Source organism: Gigantopelta aegis, chromosome 2 (genome assembly GCF_016097555.1).
Source record: "Gigantopelta aegis isolate Gae_Host chromosome 2, Gae_host_genome, whole genome shotgun sequence".
Lineage (NCBI taxonomy): Eukaryota > Metazoa > Mollusca > Gastropoda > Neomphalida > Peltospiridae > Gigantopelta > Gigantopelta aegis.
In genome coordinates this window covers 1,185,379-1,206,930 of record NC_054700.1, presented here as the reverse complement: position 1 = coordinate 1,206,930, position 21,552 = coordinate 1,185,379, and the positions used below count along the sequence as shown (strand labels likewise).

Sequence of the window (21,552 nt, the reverse complement as noted above, 5' to 3'; positions counted from 1 at the left end):
TTCAAGTACAATGCAGTGCTACAAAATATATAGCTACACTTTTTTGTCTTAGAATATATTTCGTTCTAAGGGTAATGCGTGGATACCGGGACGGAGTTTAAGTAAAGGGAGTGATATAGTTTGGAAGGTGTGTATGGGAAATGAAGCGTATTGTTCACCCGACGAGGTAGGTTCACTATCAGGATCCAGCTCAGTCGGTATAGCGCTCGCTTGAGGTGTTTCGGTCGTAGGATCGAACCACCCTAGCAGACCCATAGGGGGTTTTCCCGTCCCGACTAGACCAGTATATCAAAGATCGTGGTACGTGCTGTCATGTATGTGGAGAAAGTACATATAAAGAACCCACTGTAGTTAATGGAGAAATGTACCGGTTTCTTTTGAAGACTATTACATGTGAGAATGACCAAGTGTTTGACATCCAATAGCCGATGATTGATAAATCAATGCAAACGTTAACTGACATTAGCGGTGAGTAGGTTCAGGGTAGGATACGAAGCACCTCGGAGATAGGGTGGTTCAGTTATAGGCCTTAAGACTGGTAGGTACTGGGTTCACGCCCCGGTACCGGCTCTCAGCCAGACCGAGTTTTAACGGCTTAGTTAGGAGATGTAAGATTCCGACACCAATCTCATCGGGGGGAGGGGGGGGCTTAGCTCAATGGTACAGTACTCGCCTGATGCGCGATCCATCTAGGTTCGATTCCCGTCGGTGAGCCCATTGGTCTATTTCTCGTTCCAACCAGTGCTCCACAACTGGTGTAACAAAGACGATATGTATGTATGTGTGTGTGTGTGTGTGTGTGTGTGTATATATATATATATATATATATATATATATATATATATATATATATATATTATCCTGTCTATGGGTGGTGCTAACAGAAAAGCGTAGCCTATGAAGTGGCGACAGCGGGTTTCCACTCTCAATATCTGTGTGCTTTTTAACCATATTTCCGACGCCATATAACCATAAATAAAATGTGTTTAGTGCGTCGTTAAATAAAACCCTTCCTTCGAAACTCTCCTTCACTAATCACTGACAGCTAACGACTACTCCTCTGCCCTGGACAGACAGATCAGATAACTGAGGTATGTGCCCAGAGCAGCGTGCTTGAACCGTAACTAGATATTTATAAGCACGAAAATCCACTGACATAGTTATATACCCTCCTGTCCCGGAATTGGTCACTGGCGAAGTCAAGAGGCTAAATCCAGGATGGGCGTGCCTGAACCTTTAGTTGACATGGGCACGTCAATAGAGTTCCCATTCCCATTTCCATGTTTCCATGTTCTTGCTTATATTCGGTTACGGTTGAAGCACGCTGTCTTGGGCACACAGCTAAGCTATCTGTGAGTTAGTGGTTCGTTTGTTGGTGGTTAGTCAGCGACAGGTTGGTGTAGTGGCCATACGCATACCCACTGAGACGTTAAAGTCGATCTGGGTGGGAGTCGTGTCCCGGGATGCGAAACCAGTACCTACCAGCCTTAAGCCCGATGGTTTAAGCACTACACGACCAAAAGTTTGTTTTATTTAACGAAGCCTCTAGAACACATTGATTTTTTATTTCATCATCGGCTATTGGACGTCAAACATAATACTATGGTCATTCTGACACTGTTTTTTAGAGGAAACCCGCTGTCACCACATAGGCTACTCTTTTACGACAGGCAGCAAGGGGTCGTTTATTTGCGCTTCCCACAGGCAGGATAGCACGAACCATGGCCTTTGTTGAACCAGTTATGGATCACTGGTCGGTGCAAGTGGTTTACACCTACCCACTGAGCCTTACGGTACACGACCAAGGCCGCTGTTTAAAATGAAAGGTTTTCCGTTTATACCCATCATGACACAGATACAGTTTTCTCGTTGTCTGACAGCAGTCAACAAGTTTTTGTACAGGTAAACGGATTAGAGCGCCTGAATGGGACTGGTAACTCTATTTACGTGCCCATATCCAATAAAGGTTCAGGCACGCCAACCCCGGATCCAGTTTCTGACAGCCAGTGAGTGGTTCCGGGGCAGTGCGCCTGAATGAATCCACGTGGGTGTCATGTCATGTCATAGGGTTTTACGATCACATTCAGAACAAGCTGTTGTAGCGCACGCCAAGGCCGGCTCCTCTGTCCATGACAGGAAAGGTGGGGGGAGGGGAGAGTAGGGACCGGTTGCACTGGCAGGTGCAAGGGAGCACCAGCAGCCCGATCAAATCGGTAGCAGGCGGGTGGGGGTGGTGGTTGTGCTATGGAATTTTAATGGAGCAGTTAAATGCCAAAGAGAAAAGGGTGCGTAATTTTGATTGAGGGAATTTGGCGCAATTTTGAAAGGTCGGTCGAAAGGTAAATGGCCGAGCTAATATAGGTTTTGATATTAGTGAATCGAGAGTAGCTCGTTAACTTTAGACCTCTACGATGCTGTGGTGTCTCCCTAGGTTGCCCACAGGGCCCTTATAAAGGGCCTGACCGCTTCTGGTCGAGGCATCACCAAGTACCAAGTTATTACCAGCAGCAAGTATTGGGGGTTTGGGTGGGGGAGGCCGATATTCTTTTGTTCAGTTACCCCCCGGGTGCATTGCAATTGTGTACTCGGAACGGTATTCTTTTGTCCGGTTCCTTATTAGAGTACGTGCTGGGCCCATTAAATGGGGGCGGGTGCATTGTTATCATTAGTCAATGCACCCTGTGTACTGATGCAGTGAGCGTGTAGTCTGTGTGTGAATCCTAGTTTTGTGTTAAGGTTGTACCTATTGTCTTAAGTCCCTATTCTAGTGAGTTCAACGGTCATTCATGACCATCCATCCCCCTCCGTCCTTGTATAGCGTTGAGTACAATGACGGAGGGGGAGTTAAACTAGCCTAGCTATCTAATTTGAAGGGTTAAACCCTTATAGTGTAGGTATTGGTTTAAAAGCCTAGTGCTTGGCATGCTTAACTTTATTACCAATGCAATAAAACGAAACTAACGGTGGCAAGTAGCAATTGTATACATATATGCACCAATCTAGGTACTTAGTTTGAAGAATTTTGATTCCCGCCCCATAAATATAGGATTTTAGTACGCTTACTTGGCTTGTCTTCAGGCTATCTGGATAGTTGGGTATCGGTTTTCCTGCATGTCTTTGCTTCTGGAACCCTAGTTGACTTACCTTAGTTAGCTAGGATGGAATGTATCAGTAATAAAAAATAAAATAAAAATAAAAAAAAAACATGGTGCGGGTGCAAAGACAAATTCGTACAGTTTATTTACAGTTAGGTGTAGTGGGGTTCTTGATCCGTGATTGGCTGGATTTGACCAATGAGAGTGCTGCAAAAAATAGGCGATAATTAGTGGTGTCCTATCTTGGTTGATTATCTAACAATGTTGATTGGCTGGTTAATTAGCCAATTGGGTTACTGCGACTTCGATCCTGTCTTAGTGAGAAAGAAATGAAAAGAAAAAAAAAGAAAAAAAGAAAAAAACCCAACTAATGTGTCGTTAGCGGGTGGTGTATGCCAGTTGTCAATCACGAGCTTCAGAACATGAACATATTTACAGTATAATAATATGGTTATCGTGGTTAGGTCTGGATGGCATTGGCATATCTAGTGGTTATTAATCACTCGCTACCGTCCCGCCGTTAATCCCCAGGTTGGAGTGCCTGGTCGAGTGCTTAAGGTCGCTCTTCCATCCAAGGGATGTACAGGCGGGTGGTTTTGAGTAATTGTTAATTTATATTGCTAAATTTATGCCAGCTAATTTGGTTGAGTATATGCTTTTACTTTCGTCTTTTCACCGTTCTCCCCCCGGGTTGGAATACGTGGTCTGTTCGAGTGCGTAGGGTGGATGTTCCACCAAGGGGGTCACAGATGTCACGATTCAAGCATTGTCATATCTAGCGGTTATTAAATCATTCGCTACCATCCCGCCGTTGATCCCCGGGTTGGAGTGCTTGTTTGGTCGAGTGCTTAAGGTCGCTCTTCCGTCCGAGAGATGTACAGGCGGGTGGTTTTGAGTAATTGTTAATTTATTGCTGAATTTGTGCCAGCTAATTTGGCTAGGTATATGCTTTTACTTTTGTCGTTTCACCGTTCTCTCCCCGGGTTGGAATACGTGGTCTGTTCGAGTACGTAGGGTGGATGTTCCATCCAGGGAGTCACGGGTGTCACGAGTTAAGCAGCGTATTAATTACTTATCTTAATTATAGATCGCCATCTTCCCTCCGTTGGTCCCCCGGATTGGAGTGCATGTCGGTCGAGTGCAGAAGGTCGCTCTTCCCTCCGGGAGACGTACATGCGGGTGGTTGCGATCATTTGCTAATTTTAGTTTTTAACTTTATGACTGTCAGGAGCCCGATGGGTGTGCTACGGTTTCCCATCCTGCCTGCGATCAGTCGGGTTGGTGGTCCGCGTCGACCGAACGCTGGCAAGGCGGGTAGTACGTGGCACTTATAGTTTTGGTTTGGTGGTCTGGACGAATTGATATACTGCTTTGAAGGTTTTATGTTTTAGATATTTATCAGGGTTAAGTAAAAAGTTAGGTGTAATTGGTTTATTGTGGTTGGCTTCGGTTATTGATTCTATCATTAGTTTTCTCTGGCTGCAATCCAGGAGATAGTGTTTCATGTCTTCCCGGGTGCCACACTCACAGTCAGGGTTTTTATTGGTGAAAGAGCAGCTGTTGAGCTGCGAAGATTTACCTATGCGCAATTTAGTAATTACTTTATCCACATAAGTGTTTAAGTGTTTAGGTCGGATAGAGTTGACTAGTGGTTTGATGTTATAGTGCCATGTATTGGTTGTTAGGTCCCAGTTGGCCTGCCATTGATTAATGTAGTGTTTTCTTGCTTTTGACATTAGTTCTGATATTCCTAAAGGTAGTGCTGTAATTTGGCTAGTGATTGAAAGTGCAGTTTTCGCTCCATAGTCAGCCATTTCATTGCCAATTATACCTACGTGAGCTGGAACCCATTCGAATACTACTATTAAATTAAGCTGGTTTAGTGGGTTATGGAACCGGTTTTATAAAGGTCCGCGCCACGATATGCACGAGTGAATAATAATAGGCAAGGCGACGTCGATATCTCGGTGGCCCCACTTCAAGTTGTCAAGCGATACGAATGGGAAAAGAAAACAGGGCAAGAGGACAGACTCCTCGCATGATTTGGTTACAAGCGGAGACTACTGCACTAGGCTCAAGTCCTTTATTGCTTTACGTCTTTACAACTCATCACCATAATACAATGTACAACAAAATAAGGCCAATTCATACGTTTTTTTATTGCCGACCTCATGCGAAAGTGAAATTGCAGATTTAAACGAACGGGCACTAAAATTTAATATGAACTGTGTTAAAAATTATACTGAATTGACTGAAAAATGAAGATTAGGTTTGCATAGAAGCAGAACTGGGCGAGTCAACTACTCGCCGACAAGAGTCTAGCTTACGTTAAGGGCGAAGGTCAAGGAATAGTCCCAACCAATCAGACTACTTAACCGTAGACCGCCATAGTTGTCGCACAATGAGCCTATTTCGAGCAGTTGTTGCTTTAAGATTTGGAAAAAGGAACAGAGGGTCGTGACATGACTTAGTTATAAAACAGATACAGTTAGGAACAGTTCCAGCTAACCGCCTTCTTCGTCATAGACGGGTCATTCTACAGAAAGTGTCACTTTTATGTCCCTAATAATGCTATTGGATTATTTTTACAGAATCAAAGACATCATAAAGACAATCAAGTAAGTGAGCGAATGGTAATGTAAAAACACTAACAAACACGTCCGATTCGCATAAACCTGTTTTTATAAAAGTTAACGTTTGTATTGAAACGCACAAATGCAACCCTCAGAGAAGCATGTGCATCGTGACGTTCTGTAACTTTGCATGCCGAACTCCGTTGGTGGGGCATAAAAGGCCACATCATCAGTGATTCAAACAGACCGCATAACGACACTGTAGATAACGCAATAATGCCAAGATTGACGTCAGATCAACGCAATAATGTCATTGGGAAATTGCAAGCAGGGGCAACTCAACAAGCTGTGCCAAGGCACTTTGGCGTCTCCAGACAGACCATCTCTGCTTTATGGGCACGGTACAACACCACTCAAAGTGTTTATGACAGGCCAAGGCCAGGTCGTCTCAGTGTAACCACTGCCGCTCAAGATCGATACATCCGGGTGCGTCATCTTGAAAATCGAACCACAACAACAACAACCACAGTGACACAAATCCCTGTACTACGCCGAATTTCTGACCAGACAGTTCGTAATCGGCTGAGGGAGGCAGGAATTTTCCCTAGAAGACCAGTGCGACGTAACGTGTTAACCCCACGTCACTTAGCGGGGCGTCTGCAGTGGTGCCAGCAGAGGGTGAGATGGACACGTGCCAGGTGGAGGACTGTTTTGTTCTCAGATGAGTCTCGTTTTATCCTGTCACATGCTGATAGACGCACACGTGTCTATAGATGTCGAGGGGAACGTTATGCTCCAAACTGCGTGTAACAAGTCGACCGTTTTGGTGGTGGCAGTGTCATGGTCTGGGCAGGAATCCATCATGGTGGTAGAAGGGCTCTTGTGCATGTAGCAGGTGCACTGACGGGCATCAGATATCGAGACGAGATCCTGCAGCATTACGTCATTCCGCACATGAACATCAACGGTGGAATGTTTCAGCATGACAATGCCAGACCACATGTTGCGCGTGTCAGTCAGGAGTTTCTGCAGCATCATAACGTCCAGACATTACCTTGGCTTGCCCGTTCGGCGGATTTAAACCCGATAGAACATCTATGGGATGCACTATACCAGCGTGTGCGATGGAGGAATCCATCAACCCAGACACTTCCGCAACTTCGTAAGGCACTGCAACATGAGTGGCAGAACATTCCACAATGAGTTGTGCAACATTTGATTGCTTCCATGCGTCGCCGTTGTCAAGCTGTCATCAGGGCTCGTGGTGGTCATAACCGATACATACATTTTGCCTACCCCATTGTCACACATATACCTGTGTACATGTTTCAGGTAGATTCCCAGATATACTGTTTCGGATATGTACAGAGTAATCCCGAAGTTTGTAAAATAATTTTCTTCTGTTCAAATATCGTACCTTATTGTTCTTATGTGGTGAAAATAAGAAATACTTCAATATTTATAAGTTGTTTTTCATGGGTCGACTTATAAACGGGTCAATAAAAAAAAATACGTTTTCAGGGCTTGAAATTAGGGACTCGACTTATAGCTGACATCGACTTACAGGCGAAGATATACGGTACAGAGTAATCCCCTTCCCATGGCGTCTTGATCTTTGGTTGCTTGTATCATGTCTACCTTTTTTTTTTTTCTTTTTTTCTTCTTTTTTTTTTTTTTGGGGGGGGGTATTAAACTTTGAAAATCAATGTCAAGTTTCTTTTCTTGAAGAGTATATATAGAAAATAAGGTTTGTTGTCTTTAATGATTTCTTATTAATAATATCATCCTGTCATAGCAATTCTCTCTCTCTCTCTCTCTCTCTCTCTCTCTCTCTCTCTCTCTCTCTCTCTCTCTGGCAGGCCTCTCTCTCGGCCTCTCTCTCTCGAGTCTCTCTGGGTCTCTCGGATCTCTCTCATCTTTTTATCCTGCCTGTGGGAAGCGCAAATAAAAGATACCGCCTCCAAACCCTCTGATGTGCTAACCGGCTTTGATAGATTCTATTAGTGAAAAATGGCATTGGTATTACCTCTCTCTGCTAACCGGCTTGATAGATTCTATTAGTGAAAAATGGCATTGGTATTACCTGTCCCTAGCACTATAAATAACGTGTACTGTTAAAATATATGACAGAAGACGTAACACTGAATAACTTTAATGTAATACGTACTTAAAGTTAAAATGGAAATCTATAACGAGGACTAATTGACTCACCGTGCAAATTTTATTGAAGTGAGAGACCTGAAATATTCCACACAGTTAGGTGTGACCCATATGCGTCAACACAAACCAAACAGTGATGTGTTGGGCCACAATTTCATTGTAGGATAGCATAACATATTGAATCATGACTTGGTCCCTTTATTGTGAACAAAAACCACCCGACTGTTAAAATATATAACAGAAGACATAACAGTAAATAGCTTTAATGTAATACGTACTGATGGTTGACTTGCTCACTAAAGAAGCCATCTTGTAAATACTTTCAAAAGATGGTTGGCAATATAAGCTTGTCCCAGAATTTTTATGTCATTAGTGTTACTGTATATACTTATGAGAAAACAAAAGAAACTGAATACTCTCTGGATGAAACATTCCACCAGTAGATATCGGCCATCAAACTTATTTATCGAAAGCAGCAGACGAATGAAGAATTGTGAGTAGTTTTGTTTAAAGGGACATTCCTGAGTTTGCTGCAATGTTTTAAGATGTTATCGACTGACAGAGACTTTTAACGATTGCAATTAGATATGAAATATATTTTTCTGCATAATATATTAGTGGCTGTATATTAAACGTGTTTTTGATCGTTCTAATATTCGTACTAGGTTAAATTTTATTTTGTTTCCTAAATAAAAAAAACATTTGTACGTACGAAATTATTTGAAGACAAAATCCATTTTCGGCTTCTTACAAATATTAAGACGACAAGAAACACATTAAATATACACACACTGATATTCTAAACAAGAAAATATATTTAATATGTAAGTTTAATCGTAGAAATATTTTATTAGTCGGAAACATCTTACAATGTAGCAAACTCGGGAATGTCCCTTTAAATGAAATCAATGTGTTGTCAAAATATAAAAGTAGGTTTATTCACAGTCATTTATATAATGGTTAATAAGTTTAAGAAACGTTTTGTATGTTATTATAGACAGTATGTCTGTTACAAAATGCACTTTTCTTTAAAGAGCATGAATTAATTATTTACTTATTTTGTTATTGGTGTTAACCGTTACCTGACATTGGTGTTACCAGGTACTGAGTGACGCTAATGATCATTAGTAACACCAATGACAATGCGTTTTAATAAGATGTCCTTTTCCTTGGTTAGCATATTGTTGAGAATGATTTAAAAATTAAAGGTTCATGTGCAGCATGATAGTTGAATAATGGCACTTTGGGTAAAATAAATGTTTTGTTGGAATGTAAACAGTATATCGTCAACGCCAATACTTTCAACTCCGTTCGGTTTATTTTCTCGTGCACGGTCCACTCAGTTAACATCCGATTTGTTGTCGTCAGCTTGTCGCTCATTTGTGAGGTTTTTCTTCACAGTTCGTGAATATTTCCATTAACATTTATAAAGTTCTGACAAGTAAGCATCTAAGTACAAAACTTAGTAATTTTTGTTTATTCCTTACTTGTAGGAAGATGAATTAACATTCCGGTGTGTGTTACATGACGTCACACGTGCCAGATCAACAAGGCCAAATCGTTTAATATTTTCTTAAAAAGTATGCTAAATGTTTGTGTCTCGAGTGTAGTGAATAGTAGACATGTAATCCATGCGTAACAATTGTAAATAATGTTTGATACAGACACTTTTAGATTAAACCGGAAACCATTATAAACCAGATTCTTAAACTCACTGGTGTAGTCAGGGGGAGGGGTGGTGGCATGGGGGCCATGGGGGCTATGGCTTATAGAACTAGTTTCAAAGTTGTTTTGTTTTTGTTTAACGACACCACTAGAGCACATTGATTTACTAATCATCAGCTATTGGATGCCAAACATTTGGTAATTTGACATATAGTCTTAAATGGGCGGGACGTAGCCCAGTAGTAAAGTGCCCGCCTAGGATCGATCCCCGTTGGTGGACTCATTGGGCTATTTCTCTATCCAGCCAGTGCACCACAACTGATATATCAAAGGCCGTGGTATGTGCTACCCTGTCTGTGGGATAGTGCATATAAGATATCCCTTGCTACTAGTGGAAAACTGTAGCGGGTTTTCTCTCTAAGACTATATGTAAAAATTACCAAATGTTGACATCCAGTAGTCGATGATTAACAATTCAATGTGCTCTAGTGGTATCGTTAAACAAAAAACAAACGTTATAATCTTAGAGAAAAAACCCTCTACATTGTTCCTTTAGTATCACGATATCTTTTATATGCACCATCCCACAGACAGGATATAACATACCACGGCCTTTGATATACCAGTCGTGGTGCACTGGCTGGAACGAGAAATAACCCAATGGGTCCATTGACGCTTCTAAAATATGTCTTATAGCTATTCGGTAGGATAGCCTGTGTGTACATGCACGTGCGTGCATGTGCACGTGTGAGTGTCTTGGATGGATGGATGGATGGATGGATGGATGAAAGGATGGATGTAACTACAAAACACAAAAATATCCAATAGTCCCAACAATTTAATAAAATATTTTTCACAGCCAATAGATGTTAACAAAATATACTCTTCCACCATTTCATACTTGACCTTTCTGCACCACGGAATTGCCGTGGAAAGACAATCAGTACATACTGACCTTAATAATAATAATTAATAATAACAATAATAATAATAATAATAATAATAATAATAAATAACAATAATAATAATTGCAATAAAATTAATAATTTTGGAATGAATTAACTGATCATTTATTTAAAATGGTGTAACGCTGCCGAGACCTATTTCAATATTTAAAACAAAAGAAGAAAAGGAAACGAAATCGTTATGTATGTGTATATGTGTGTATGTATGTATATATAACACAAAAGAAAACGAAATCGTTATGTATGTGTATATGTGTGTATGTATGTGTATATAACACAAAAGAAAACGAAATCGTTATGTATGTGTATATGTGTGTATGTATGTATATATAACACAAAAGAAAACGAAATCGTTATGTATGTGTATATGTGTGTATGTATGTATATATAACACAAAAGAAAACGAAATCGTCATGTATGTGTATATGTGTGTATATATGTATATAAAACACAAAAGAAAACAAACGATTAGTATTATGTCTTATATATTAGTGGAATGTTCTAAAGTTTTAAGTTGCTTCTCTATTTACTCACCATGAGTTTAAATGATTTGTTATTAGGCATACAAAGGCAACAGAGTATTCTGTGCTAGTAGTATATAAACAGTTACTGAGGGTTTGTATTTGTTATTAAAAACATTGTTACGTCTTTTCGTATTCCACACCTATGTACAATTATTTATATATCAAATATAGAAGGAACAAAAAAGGTCGTGAAAAGGCCTGTTTAAAATACTAATACACGTAGTATATATATATATATAAAAAAAAAAAGCTAAAGTAAATATTTATTTCCTGAACATTTTAGTGATTATTAATAATATAGTGTACGTATATAACATTTAAAATGATAATTTAAAAATGTACGAATAATTTTAAAACTACAAGCATAGTTATTGTTATAAATGCTTTAATAATATACTTTAATATATGCATCGAGTTCTTAAGATTCAATTTGTAGTTTGAGGGTTTGTTTCTTGATCATTTTACAGTGGATGCATGGAACAGCTGATTTCTCATGACACAATATGCGCAAATAAAAGGTTTTCATTTGTAAAACCAAACTGGAAAACGTGACTATGTTATATTAATCTTCCACCATAAACAAAACGCTAATAAGGGTTGATGGTTGTTATCTATGACTTCCCACAACCTGTTGGTTAATACGTAATGGTAATGAAGTAAATAAATAAAACTTCCTACAAAATCTGGTTTGGATTGATATTTGACTTTGCTGCCGCTCTGACATGTTCGCTACTAACAAAGCGTTTTTAGTGACTAAGATAAAATGGCATACAAAAATATAACTTTTTGTTCTGTTCAGAATATCAGTATCTGCATAAATGCTAGAAATTACTCGTTAGCCTAATGTTCTTACCTATCCTTTGGTAAGAACATCATTCGTTAGTTTTGATAGCACACACCGTCAACATATATACGTGTGATAACATTTTAAAGTCATACGACTGGCTGCTCCTAGGTGATGACCAGGTCGCCACTGCCGAACAATCCAATTAAAAAAGCACATTCGAAATTGGTTATTCTGTGACGTATAAGTTAACCTGAAATTGATTTATCTGTTATGCGCTAGTAACAGAAATACGTTTTAGTTGGAAATGACGTTTAAATTTATTTAAACCTTGTTTTGAAGATGTGTAAGAAATAGAATACTACATTCGTGTCCGTCAAATATCATTTATCTTACATCTCCTTGTTTAAAAACGTACCCAACTCGCTTTCGCTGGTTAGATAGGTTATAAAACAACTGTAAGATAAATGGTATCTAAAGCCTACCTATTTAGTATTTTCTATTTTCTATATATGAGATTACATTTGAGCTATTACAAATATTAGTACGATCAGAAAGATATTGAATATACCAACACTGATATTCGAAACACGAAATTGGTGCGTAATGTCAGTCGGCAACATCTTGAAAATGGCGGCAAACTTGGGGCAGACTCTTTCACCCGAAACTGATATCAGTTATTTATTTCTAATTACATAAGGTTCACATTAATGCGTTAATTTCTACCACCAAAGATGTGTTGAGTTGTAAATATAGAAAATTAAAATTACAAATTAAACTCTGAAACTCAATATGTCAAAATTACGATAAGGGGGTCATATTGTGACAGTAGGCTGTACAATAAAACTAGCGTTCAGGAAAAAAACTAACATACAACAAAACAAAAAACGGAAAACTTAACATATAAAATGCAAGTTTTTAACAAAAATATCTAATGTAGCAAGGCAATTTTTTTATGCTTTTAGTTTTAAATCTGTTTTAAAAAATATATTTGAAATGAAGGAGAAAGTGTTTTGCGAATTAATATGTGAAAGCAAAATTAGTGATTAATTGAAAGAGGAAAATAACAACACTAAAACATAACACGGTCGTTATTTCTGGAATCGCCTTTAAGAGACATGTTGTTGTTGTTTTCGATCATCATTCATATTTAGTTTAAGCCAGTATTTGATATTGTTCTTTTGAATAAAATTTTGCACAATAACCCGATTTCGTTAAGACACGTCCCGATTCAGAATCAAAACTTATTCTGTCTCAGCGTATAACATAATAACATAATATTATACATCAACAATATTAACTTAATTCCGTTTAAAAAGAAAGCAGAATCCAAGAATAAAGATATGTTTCGAAAATACATTGTATTACACGTAATTTAGACAAGAACCGAGTTAAAATAAATATTTAGTCTGTTTAAGTATGTTTGTAGATCTAGATGTATTTCCTTGGTATGGCCTGGTACCCGTTATGACATTATGGCGTTCACGATGGCCTGCGCTTCTATCCTCGTTCGGATGTTGTTGACCAGGGCCGCGAATGGATTCTCACTTTGTTTCTGCTTACTCTGGTTTTCGTTCTGCAAAACAGAAACACAACAATATGATCATATGTAAAATAATCTATTCTGACGGAAAGAAAAGAGACCAAATTTAATTTACTACTATCTAGAGTAGTTGGGCCGAATTTACACAGGCTATTTATGACGTCAACACGTCAACGTCATCCCAATGGCCCAGCCGTAAGCAACATGAGTTTGTTCCTTTCTCGATGAACGTAAAAAATTACGTTGTCCGGGAACGTCATCTCTGATGACGTCACTTTATATTGGTAGTTTGTCTTACTGAGCGTTATTGTTTAAAACAGAATATGAACTTTTAGTGTTATTATTAGAAAGTTTGATTCAAATTTAATTATATGTATTATCTGTTATTTCTTTTACGTCCATCTAAGTATCAACAAAAAAATATCATCCTCAAACTTATTTGAGAACGGCTTCACCGATTCACACAGTTTGCGGATGAATTTGTTTTTTCATATCCCAATGAATGCAAAAGAAATGACAGACAATTCTTAAACTGATAATTCCATATGGTGTTAATTGAGAATTTAAATAGGTTTTAAAAGAAATGACAGACAATTCTTAAACTGATAATTCCATATGGTGTTAATTCAAAATTTAAATAGGTTTTAAAAGAAATGACAGACAATCCTTAAACTGATAATTCCATATGGTGTTAATTCAAAATTTAAATAGGTTTTAAAAGAAATGACAGACAATCCTTAAACTGATAATTCCATATGGTGTTAATTCAAAATTTAAATAGGTTTTAAAAGAAATGACAGACAATTCTTAAACTGATAATTCCATATGGTGTTAATTCAAAATTTAAATAGGTTTTAAAAGAAATGACAGACAATTCTTAAACTGATAATTCCATATGGTGTTAATTCAAAATTTAAATAGGTTTTAAAAGAAATGACAGACAATTCTTAAACTGATAATTCCATATGGTGTTAATTCAAAATTTAAATAGGTTTTAAAAGAAATGACAGACAATTCTTAAACTGATAATTCCATATGGTGTTAATTCAAAATTTAAATAGGTTTTAAAAGAAATGACAGACAATTCTTAAACTGATAATTCCATATGGTGTTAATTCAAAATTTAAATAGGTTTTAAAAGAAATGACAGACAATTCTTAAACTGATAATTCCATATGGTGTTAATTCAAAATTTAAATAGGTTTTAAAAGAAATGACAGACAATCCTTAAACTGATAATTCCATATGGTGTTAATTCAAAATTTAAATAGGTTTTAAAAGAAATGACAGACAATCCTTAAAATGATAATTCCATATGGTGTTAATTCAAAATTTAAATAGGTTTTAAAAGAAATGACAGACAATCCTTAAACTGATAATTCCATATGGTGTTAATTCAAAATTTAAATAGGTTTTAAAAGAAATGACAGACAATCCTTAAACTGATAATTCCATATGGTGTTAATTCAAAATTTAAATAGGTTTTAAAAGAAATGACAGACAATCCTTAAACTGATAATTCCATATGGTGTTAATTCAAAATTTAAATAGGTTTTAAAAGAAATGACTTTACATCATCGTGTGGTTCTCCGGGCAGTGGAGGAATATAACGTAAAAGAAAGAAAGAAGACACCATAATTATGAAATCACATGCTAAAAGGGAGCTACAAAATTACTCTGCTTGAATTACAGCCCATAAACTGCCAGGTCATCTCTTGAACCTGTCATATTTTCAAACTCAGTGGAAGGCTGTTTCACCCCGCTAGTCGAAACCACCCCGGTGGAAGGCTGTTTCACCCCGCTAGTCGAAACCACCCCGGTGGAAGGCTGTTTCACCCCGCTAGTCGAAACCACCCCGGTGGAAGGCTGTTTCACCCCGCTAGTCGAAACCACCCCGGTGGAAGGCTGTTTCACCCCGCTAGTCGAAACCACCCCGGTGGAAGGCTGTTTCACCCCGCTAGTCGAAACCATCCCGGTGGAAGGCTGTTTCATCCCGCTAGTCGAAACCATTCTGGTGTTTAGGAATCGGTTGCAATTTCATCATAGATCAATCATCGGTTATAATCGTTTTGCACCAAGCGATCAACTATCGATTACACCGTTGGACTCGATTGGCGCACAGCTTCGTCTTTGACGCAATGAATTATAAACAGTGAGAAAGAGAGATAGACGGGTAGACAGAGAAGGGAAAATAAAGATAATAACTATATACGTGTATATATATATATATATATATATATATATATATATATATATATATATATATATATATATATATATATATATACACCTATGTAATATATACAGGTATGTGAAAATGTTTTAACGCTTTGTAACAATTGGTCATTTAGAAAACGGCAAACATGCATGCGAAACCATGCACTTTATCATGCTCTCAAACGTTGCGCTATATACAGTTACATTTTAGTTTGTTTTACAGCGTAGAAAAGGAAATGATACAAAAGCTAATAATAATTACTTATATTTATGTTTAATATAAGATATCTTTGAACGTCTGTATTTCCACTATTACGATATACTATTTTTACAACACATATAATTCTATTTTATACGTCCATCAGAAATAACATTTTTTTAACACTTTCATCAAATATCACACACACACACACACACACACACACACACACACACACACACACACACACACATACATACATACATACATATATATATATATATATATATATATATATATATACTTTCAACATGCCTGCAGTTTGACGTATTGTGTATTTTTCAATATAATATATTACCTGCAACTCTGACGCATATTATTCTTTCAGAAAATAATAACTACCAATATTACGTATTTTATGTACCATGTAGTACAAAATATCATATAATGTGTTACTGTCAAGACGTTAAAATACCAAAACCAAACTGTGGATAAACCATGAATATCTTATTTTGCCACCACTGTGCAATTAAAAACAAAAGTAAATGTGAATTGTGTGAATTAACAAAAACAAAGCTCCCACAGGCATGACGGAAGCAAGTAGCCGTGGGGTGGGGGTGGGGCTGACTGAGATTGAAAGCGCAAAGCAAACGTTTCTCGGGGATTCGGGAGTAGGTTGAAAACCGTCTGTCCAGAAATGCAATTTCCTATAGTAAACGTGATCGCTGCCTTAAGATTTACTACCAACAATATTTGTACTCAGAATTATTGGGGGACTAGAGCCCTCCCCCCTGCTCCGCCGTGCCTGTCCAATCGACCAATAGTAAACTAAATGGCCATTAAACATGTATATACCACATAAACCTATAAACCAATAAAAGTAATTAAATTTAAGTATGTTGTTTTGTTTCATACATATTATTACAAGTGCAAGTGCCTCATGATACAAATATTTTACCCAACACTTTAAAAAACATTGTGTGTTTCTAGGAACTCAACTCTATCTTGAAAACCTTAATTGTTTTCTATGTGTTGTTTTTTTATTAATATGTAAGTGAAAAAAGTACAGATATAACATTTTATCTGGAATTGTAAATGTATTCAAATGAACCAAAACAAAATAAAGTAATAATAAATTTGTTTAAAACGGCGACCTATTTTTTTCGAAACGTTCCCCGAAACACACATTAAATTGTTTTACGCCCAATCTATCTGAACATTTAAAAAAAAATAATATGTTTCTTGTTTAAATATACTTACGGTTAACGTCCTAAGAAATATAACAAAAGAACAACAGAATACAGTGGTTTTGTATTGTCTTTACTCAATGCATCAAATGCAGCAATCGTTTACAACCCTAAAAGACCACAATCAGAGTTGACGTTAAAAACGCAGTCACTGTTGAAAGTTTTAATGTTTCGCGATGAGAGGACTGCCACTATATAGAAGCATCCATCCTATTTTGTTTTGTAAGAGAACTGCCACATCCAAAACAGCATAACTCACCGTTCATTTTCTGTAATAGTTATTAAATTTGTAAATATCATTATTTATAATATTATTGTTTAAAATAAATATATTTATACAAACTTTGCAAGTTCTATTTGACACGCATTATTTTTAAAGCATATTATATGAAGAAATGGCACGCAGAATATCACCACAGGCTTGTCAACTAAATCTTTAGTTAGGGGTCATTTAAATTTAAAATAAAACCAGGGGCGTTCGCTGGCGATTCGAGGTTTCGGACGAACACAATGCTAATATGAATAAATGCTGTTATCCAGATTCGGGAATCTTTGTTTAATAACTGTGGCAAAAAGCAGCCTGGCCCCCTACAAAAATTGGAGCCGTACGCCTATGGAGGGTTTTGTTTTTGTTTGTTTGTTTGTTTGTTTTTGTTTGTTTGGGTGTTGTTTTTTGTTGGTTTTGTTTTTGTTTGTTTTTTTGTTGTTGTTTTTTTGTGTTTTTTTTGTTTGTTGTTGTTGTTTTTTTGGGGGGGTAACAACACCACTGGATCACATTAATTAATCATCGGCTGTTGGATGTCAAAAAATATTTTTTTATTTTCTTTTCATGTCTCTTTATAAAAACAATATGTACAACGCACTTGATATCCCTCCACCCCCACCCATCCCAGTACCTCGATACTCGATAAGTATCACGTGACGGCGAGGGGAGTGGGGGCGGGGTTAAATACTATATATGCTATTTATATGTTTGTTATAATGTCCGTGTTGATGTTACAATATAATTGAAATCAGCTTAGCTGGCCTACATCGAGTATTTGTAATAAACCAATAAAACTGATGTCAGTGAGATTGAATGATACTGGTGACTACGTAAACAAACGTGCTTTATAAATATCCATTCAACTCATTCACATTTATCAGTTATATAAATACACGTGTGTATAGAGTGATACTGGTATTGCATTACGTTGAGCTGAAGTCTGAATGCATATGCAATTGAATGCCAAAGGAACTTTGGGGGAGGTTTGGAGAGGATTGTCAGAAAAATGAAAATTAATATATAATAAAATTATAACTGTCGTAAAAAAATTTGGGGGGGGGGGCTGCTCCCTCCCCCCCCCCCCCTAGATCCGCCTCTGTATATTGACGGAAAACAGTTCCTGTGGATGTAATGTACAAAGTATATATGTATATATTTAACGGGATTGGAGGGAAAATCCAATCGTTTTCAAGAAAGTATATTTGGTACTTAATAAATATTACAAAACGATTTGCACAATTATGTTGATGTCATCATTTTAGTCAAATGGAAAAATATAGCGGGTTTTCTCTTTAAGGCTATCCCCTGCGCATGCTGTAACCTCACCGTGGTGCAGGGGTGTAACATTCTCTTTGAGAATGGCCAATACAGCACAAAATTGAAATTTTGAGTAAAATTCAGTATCTATCTGTGATATTTGTGTTTTTGCACAGTTCTTTACACTGTTTTTATTTAAATCTTGAATTTTTGTATTGATATTGATCATCACTTTATTTGTTTGCATTACCATAGTTTGACACCCAATAGTCGATGTATTTTTCGTGCTGGGGTGTCGTTAAACATTCATTCATTCATTCATTCTTTAAGGTTATACTGTGTCAAAACTGTCAATTGTTTGACATTCAATAGCCGATGATTGATAGATCAATGTGCTCTAGTGGTGTCGTTAAACAAAAACAAAGAAACAAATCATCTTAGTCAAACTTGAACCATTTTCAAACTTTGCATTTTCATTGAGATCATTTTATTTGGTTCACAGAAACGTTTTTGTGGGGTTTTTGTCTGCGAGTATATATATTATTTGATATATGTTTACACTGATGACGTATCGTGATTATAATATTCAAACATGATTATTTTCATGAGTTCGACATGTCTTCAAAAGGCCACACACATTGACGTTCATTTTTATTAGATAGTGTTTTACAATGAATCACCTGTGTACAGCTAGTATGGTTCACGGGAGGACATCTAAACATTGTTTACCAAGCGTCATGGCGACTTTACCCTAGTCAGTTATATGCATAAAAAAAATGCTAATAATTTACAAACAAATGAAGTGGTTCAGCAAACGACATTAAAAGGGTTGAAAACAATAATGTAGTTTTGTTTGGAGGGGTTTTTTTCCTTTGAGATATAATGGTAGTTATAACAAACAAATGCACTTATTCGTATTTTCTGGGGTGGCACGTGTTACCTAGCCAACTCAACCCCTACCCCTGCTATATTTTCCCTTAAAATTTAAGTTGACTGGTAAAGAAGAAATATTGTATTTGAAATAAACATATAATTGTATAGGCATATCAATGTCTTCTGTAATAGCACTTAATCAAAGGCTCGCTCCTGAAATGTGCGTTGATTGGCAGAGAAGCAATACTGTATCTAATATATATATATATATTTATATATATATATATATATATATATATATATATCATATAATATCTTACATTTTCAGTGCAATCAAAGTATGTGATATTTTTCAGATCACATACTTTAAGAATTTGATAACTTTGCAAATTAGATGTAAATTAATTGAGGTCACGGCACTAGGTTTATTGACATTTAAGCAAACGTACTTGGGTGACACTCCATGATTGACGTATGCATTCATAGACATCAAATAAAAACATTTCAATGGCAATTTGACACTGAAAGCTGTCTAGCGTTCAGAAAAGTTGCGTGTACAGTTTACAAAAACACGTTGTATTAAGCTTGAACTTATATGATAAAGATATTATTAGCCTCGTGTATTTCGGTATCGTCAGTATTATATATTAGGAATAAAAATAATGTATTAGAGGCTCGCATAGTACAATTTTTATTCCTAATATATGATATTGACGATACCGAAAAACACTCTGGTAATAACCTCTATATATATATATATGCATATAATATCTTACATTTTCAGTGCAATCAAAGTATGTGATATTTTTCAGATGACATACTTTAAGAATTTGATAACTTTGCAAATTAGATGTAAATTAATTGAGGTCACGGCACTAGGTTTATTGACATTTAAGCAAACGTACTTGGGTGACACTCCATGATTGACGTATGCATTCATAGACATCAAATAAAAACATTTCAATGGCAATTTGACACTGAAAGCTGTCTAGCGTTCAGAAAAGTTGCGTGTACAGTTTACAAAAACACGTTGTATTAAGCTTGAACTTATATGATAAAGATATTATTAGCCTCGTGTATTTCGGTATCGTCAATATCATATATTAGGAATAAAAATAATGTATTAGAGGCTCGCATAGTACAATTTTTATTCCTAATATATGATATTGACGATACCGAAAAACACTCTGGTAATAACCTCTCTCTATATATATGCATATCAATGTCGTTTTTAATAGGTCTAAGTCTAATTCAAAGGTTGATGTATGTTTATTAGCAAGGGGTTATAAACTATACAATTATTAAATACCAAACTACCAAAAGTGTGATATCACAGGTTTATCCCTTGGACCCTTCATACACGTGTGTGTGTGTGTGTGTGTGTGTGTGTGTGTGTGTGTGTGTGTGTGAATTTACAAAGCTTGTTTATGTCCTACACGCATGCAACTACATACATTGAGTTACCATACTGGAACACCTGCGTGGAAGAAAAACAGGCTTCGTACATTCCACCCATAGTGTTTCGACTCCAAGTCAAACACTGTGCAAGTATACTAAACAGAAGCGTACAGTGCCTTGCAAATGTCCTATTTTATAAAGGTGTTCCTTGCTCTACTGTTGTCACTTGGAAGCGTAAGTTATCAGTAGATACATCTTTTTAATACATGCTGTATTTAGATGTTACTCATTAAAGGCATACTGTCACGGATTTAAGGACCTTATTTCTCTAAAACTGGATAATAAATAAAAATTACATTGTTGGAAACCAAATCTAGCTATCGCATCACCTTAACTGAACCATGATGGAGTGAAATCGGCAATTTTAGTTTTTTAATTATGGACCATTGCCATAATTTAATAATTTTTACAAAATGTCATTAATAAATGGAGTATGGTGGTTATGAAGATGGTTGAATAAAGTACATTTAGGGACAAATCAAATTATTTGTGTTCAGGTAATACTTTGTGACCTATGACTTTAAAACTGATTTAAACATATTTTTAAAACTTTTAACTGAAGGTGTCCTTGGTAATAATATTTTATGATAGCTTTTTATAATATTTTGATAATTATTTCGTCAGTGAATGTGTTCAGCAACCAATTCATTTCGTGTAACTACTGCAATGTTTGGTATATTGTTACACAAATCAATAAAACTCTTTATATACATTTATATAACAAAAG

The 21,552-nt window shown here is 36.6% G+C and overlaps 1 protein-coding gene across 4 annotated transcripts in view; it reads right to left on the bottom strand.

Annotated features, from left to right (window-relative positions):
* Positions 1-12,001: 12,001 nt before the first annotated feature.
* The window catches only part of LOC121379630 (neuroendocrine convertase 1-like), a 56,374-nt gene continuing 46,823 nt past the window's right edge, over positions 12,002-21,552 (bottom strand). For 3 of the 4 annotated variants that reach the window (XM_041508295.1, XM_041508279.1, XM_041508301.1), the window contains one exon: positions 12,002-13,342. In XM_041508295.1, the coding sequence (XP_041364229.1) occupies positions 13,326-13,342 (17 nt within the window). In that variant the 3' untranslated portion in view covers positions 12,002-13,325. Of the gene's footprint in view, positions 13,343-16,985; positions 16,996-21,552 lie in introns of all 4 variants that reach the window. The other variant, XM_041508287.1, reaches the window with a different exon arrangement.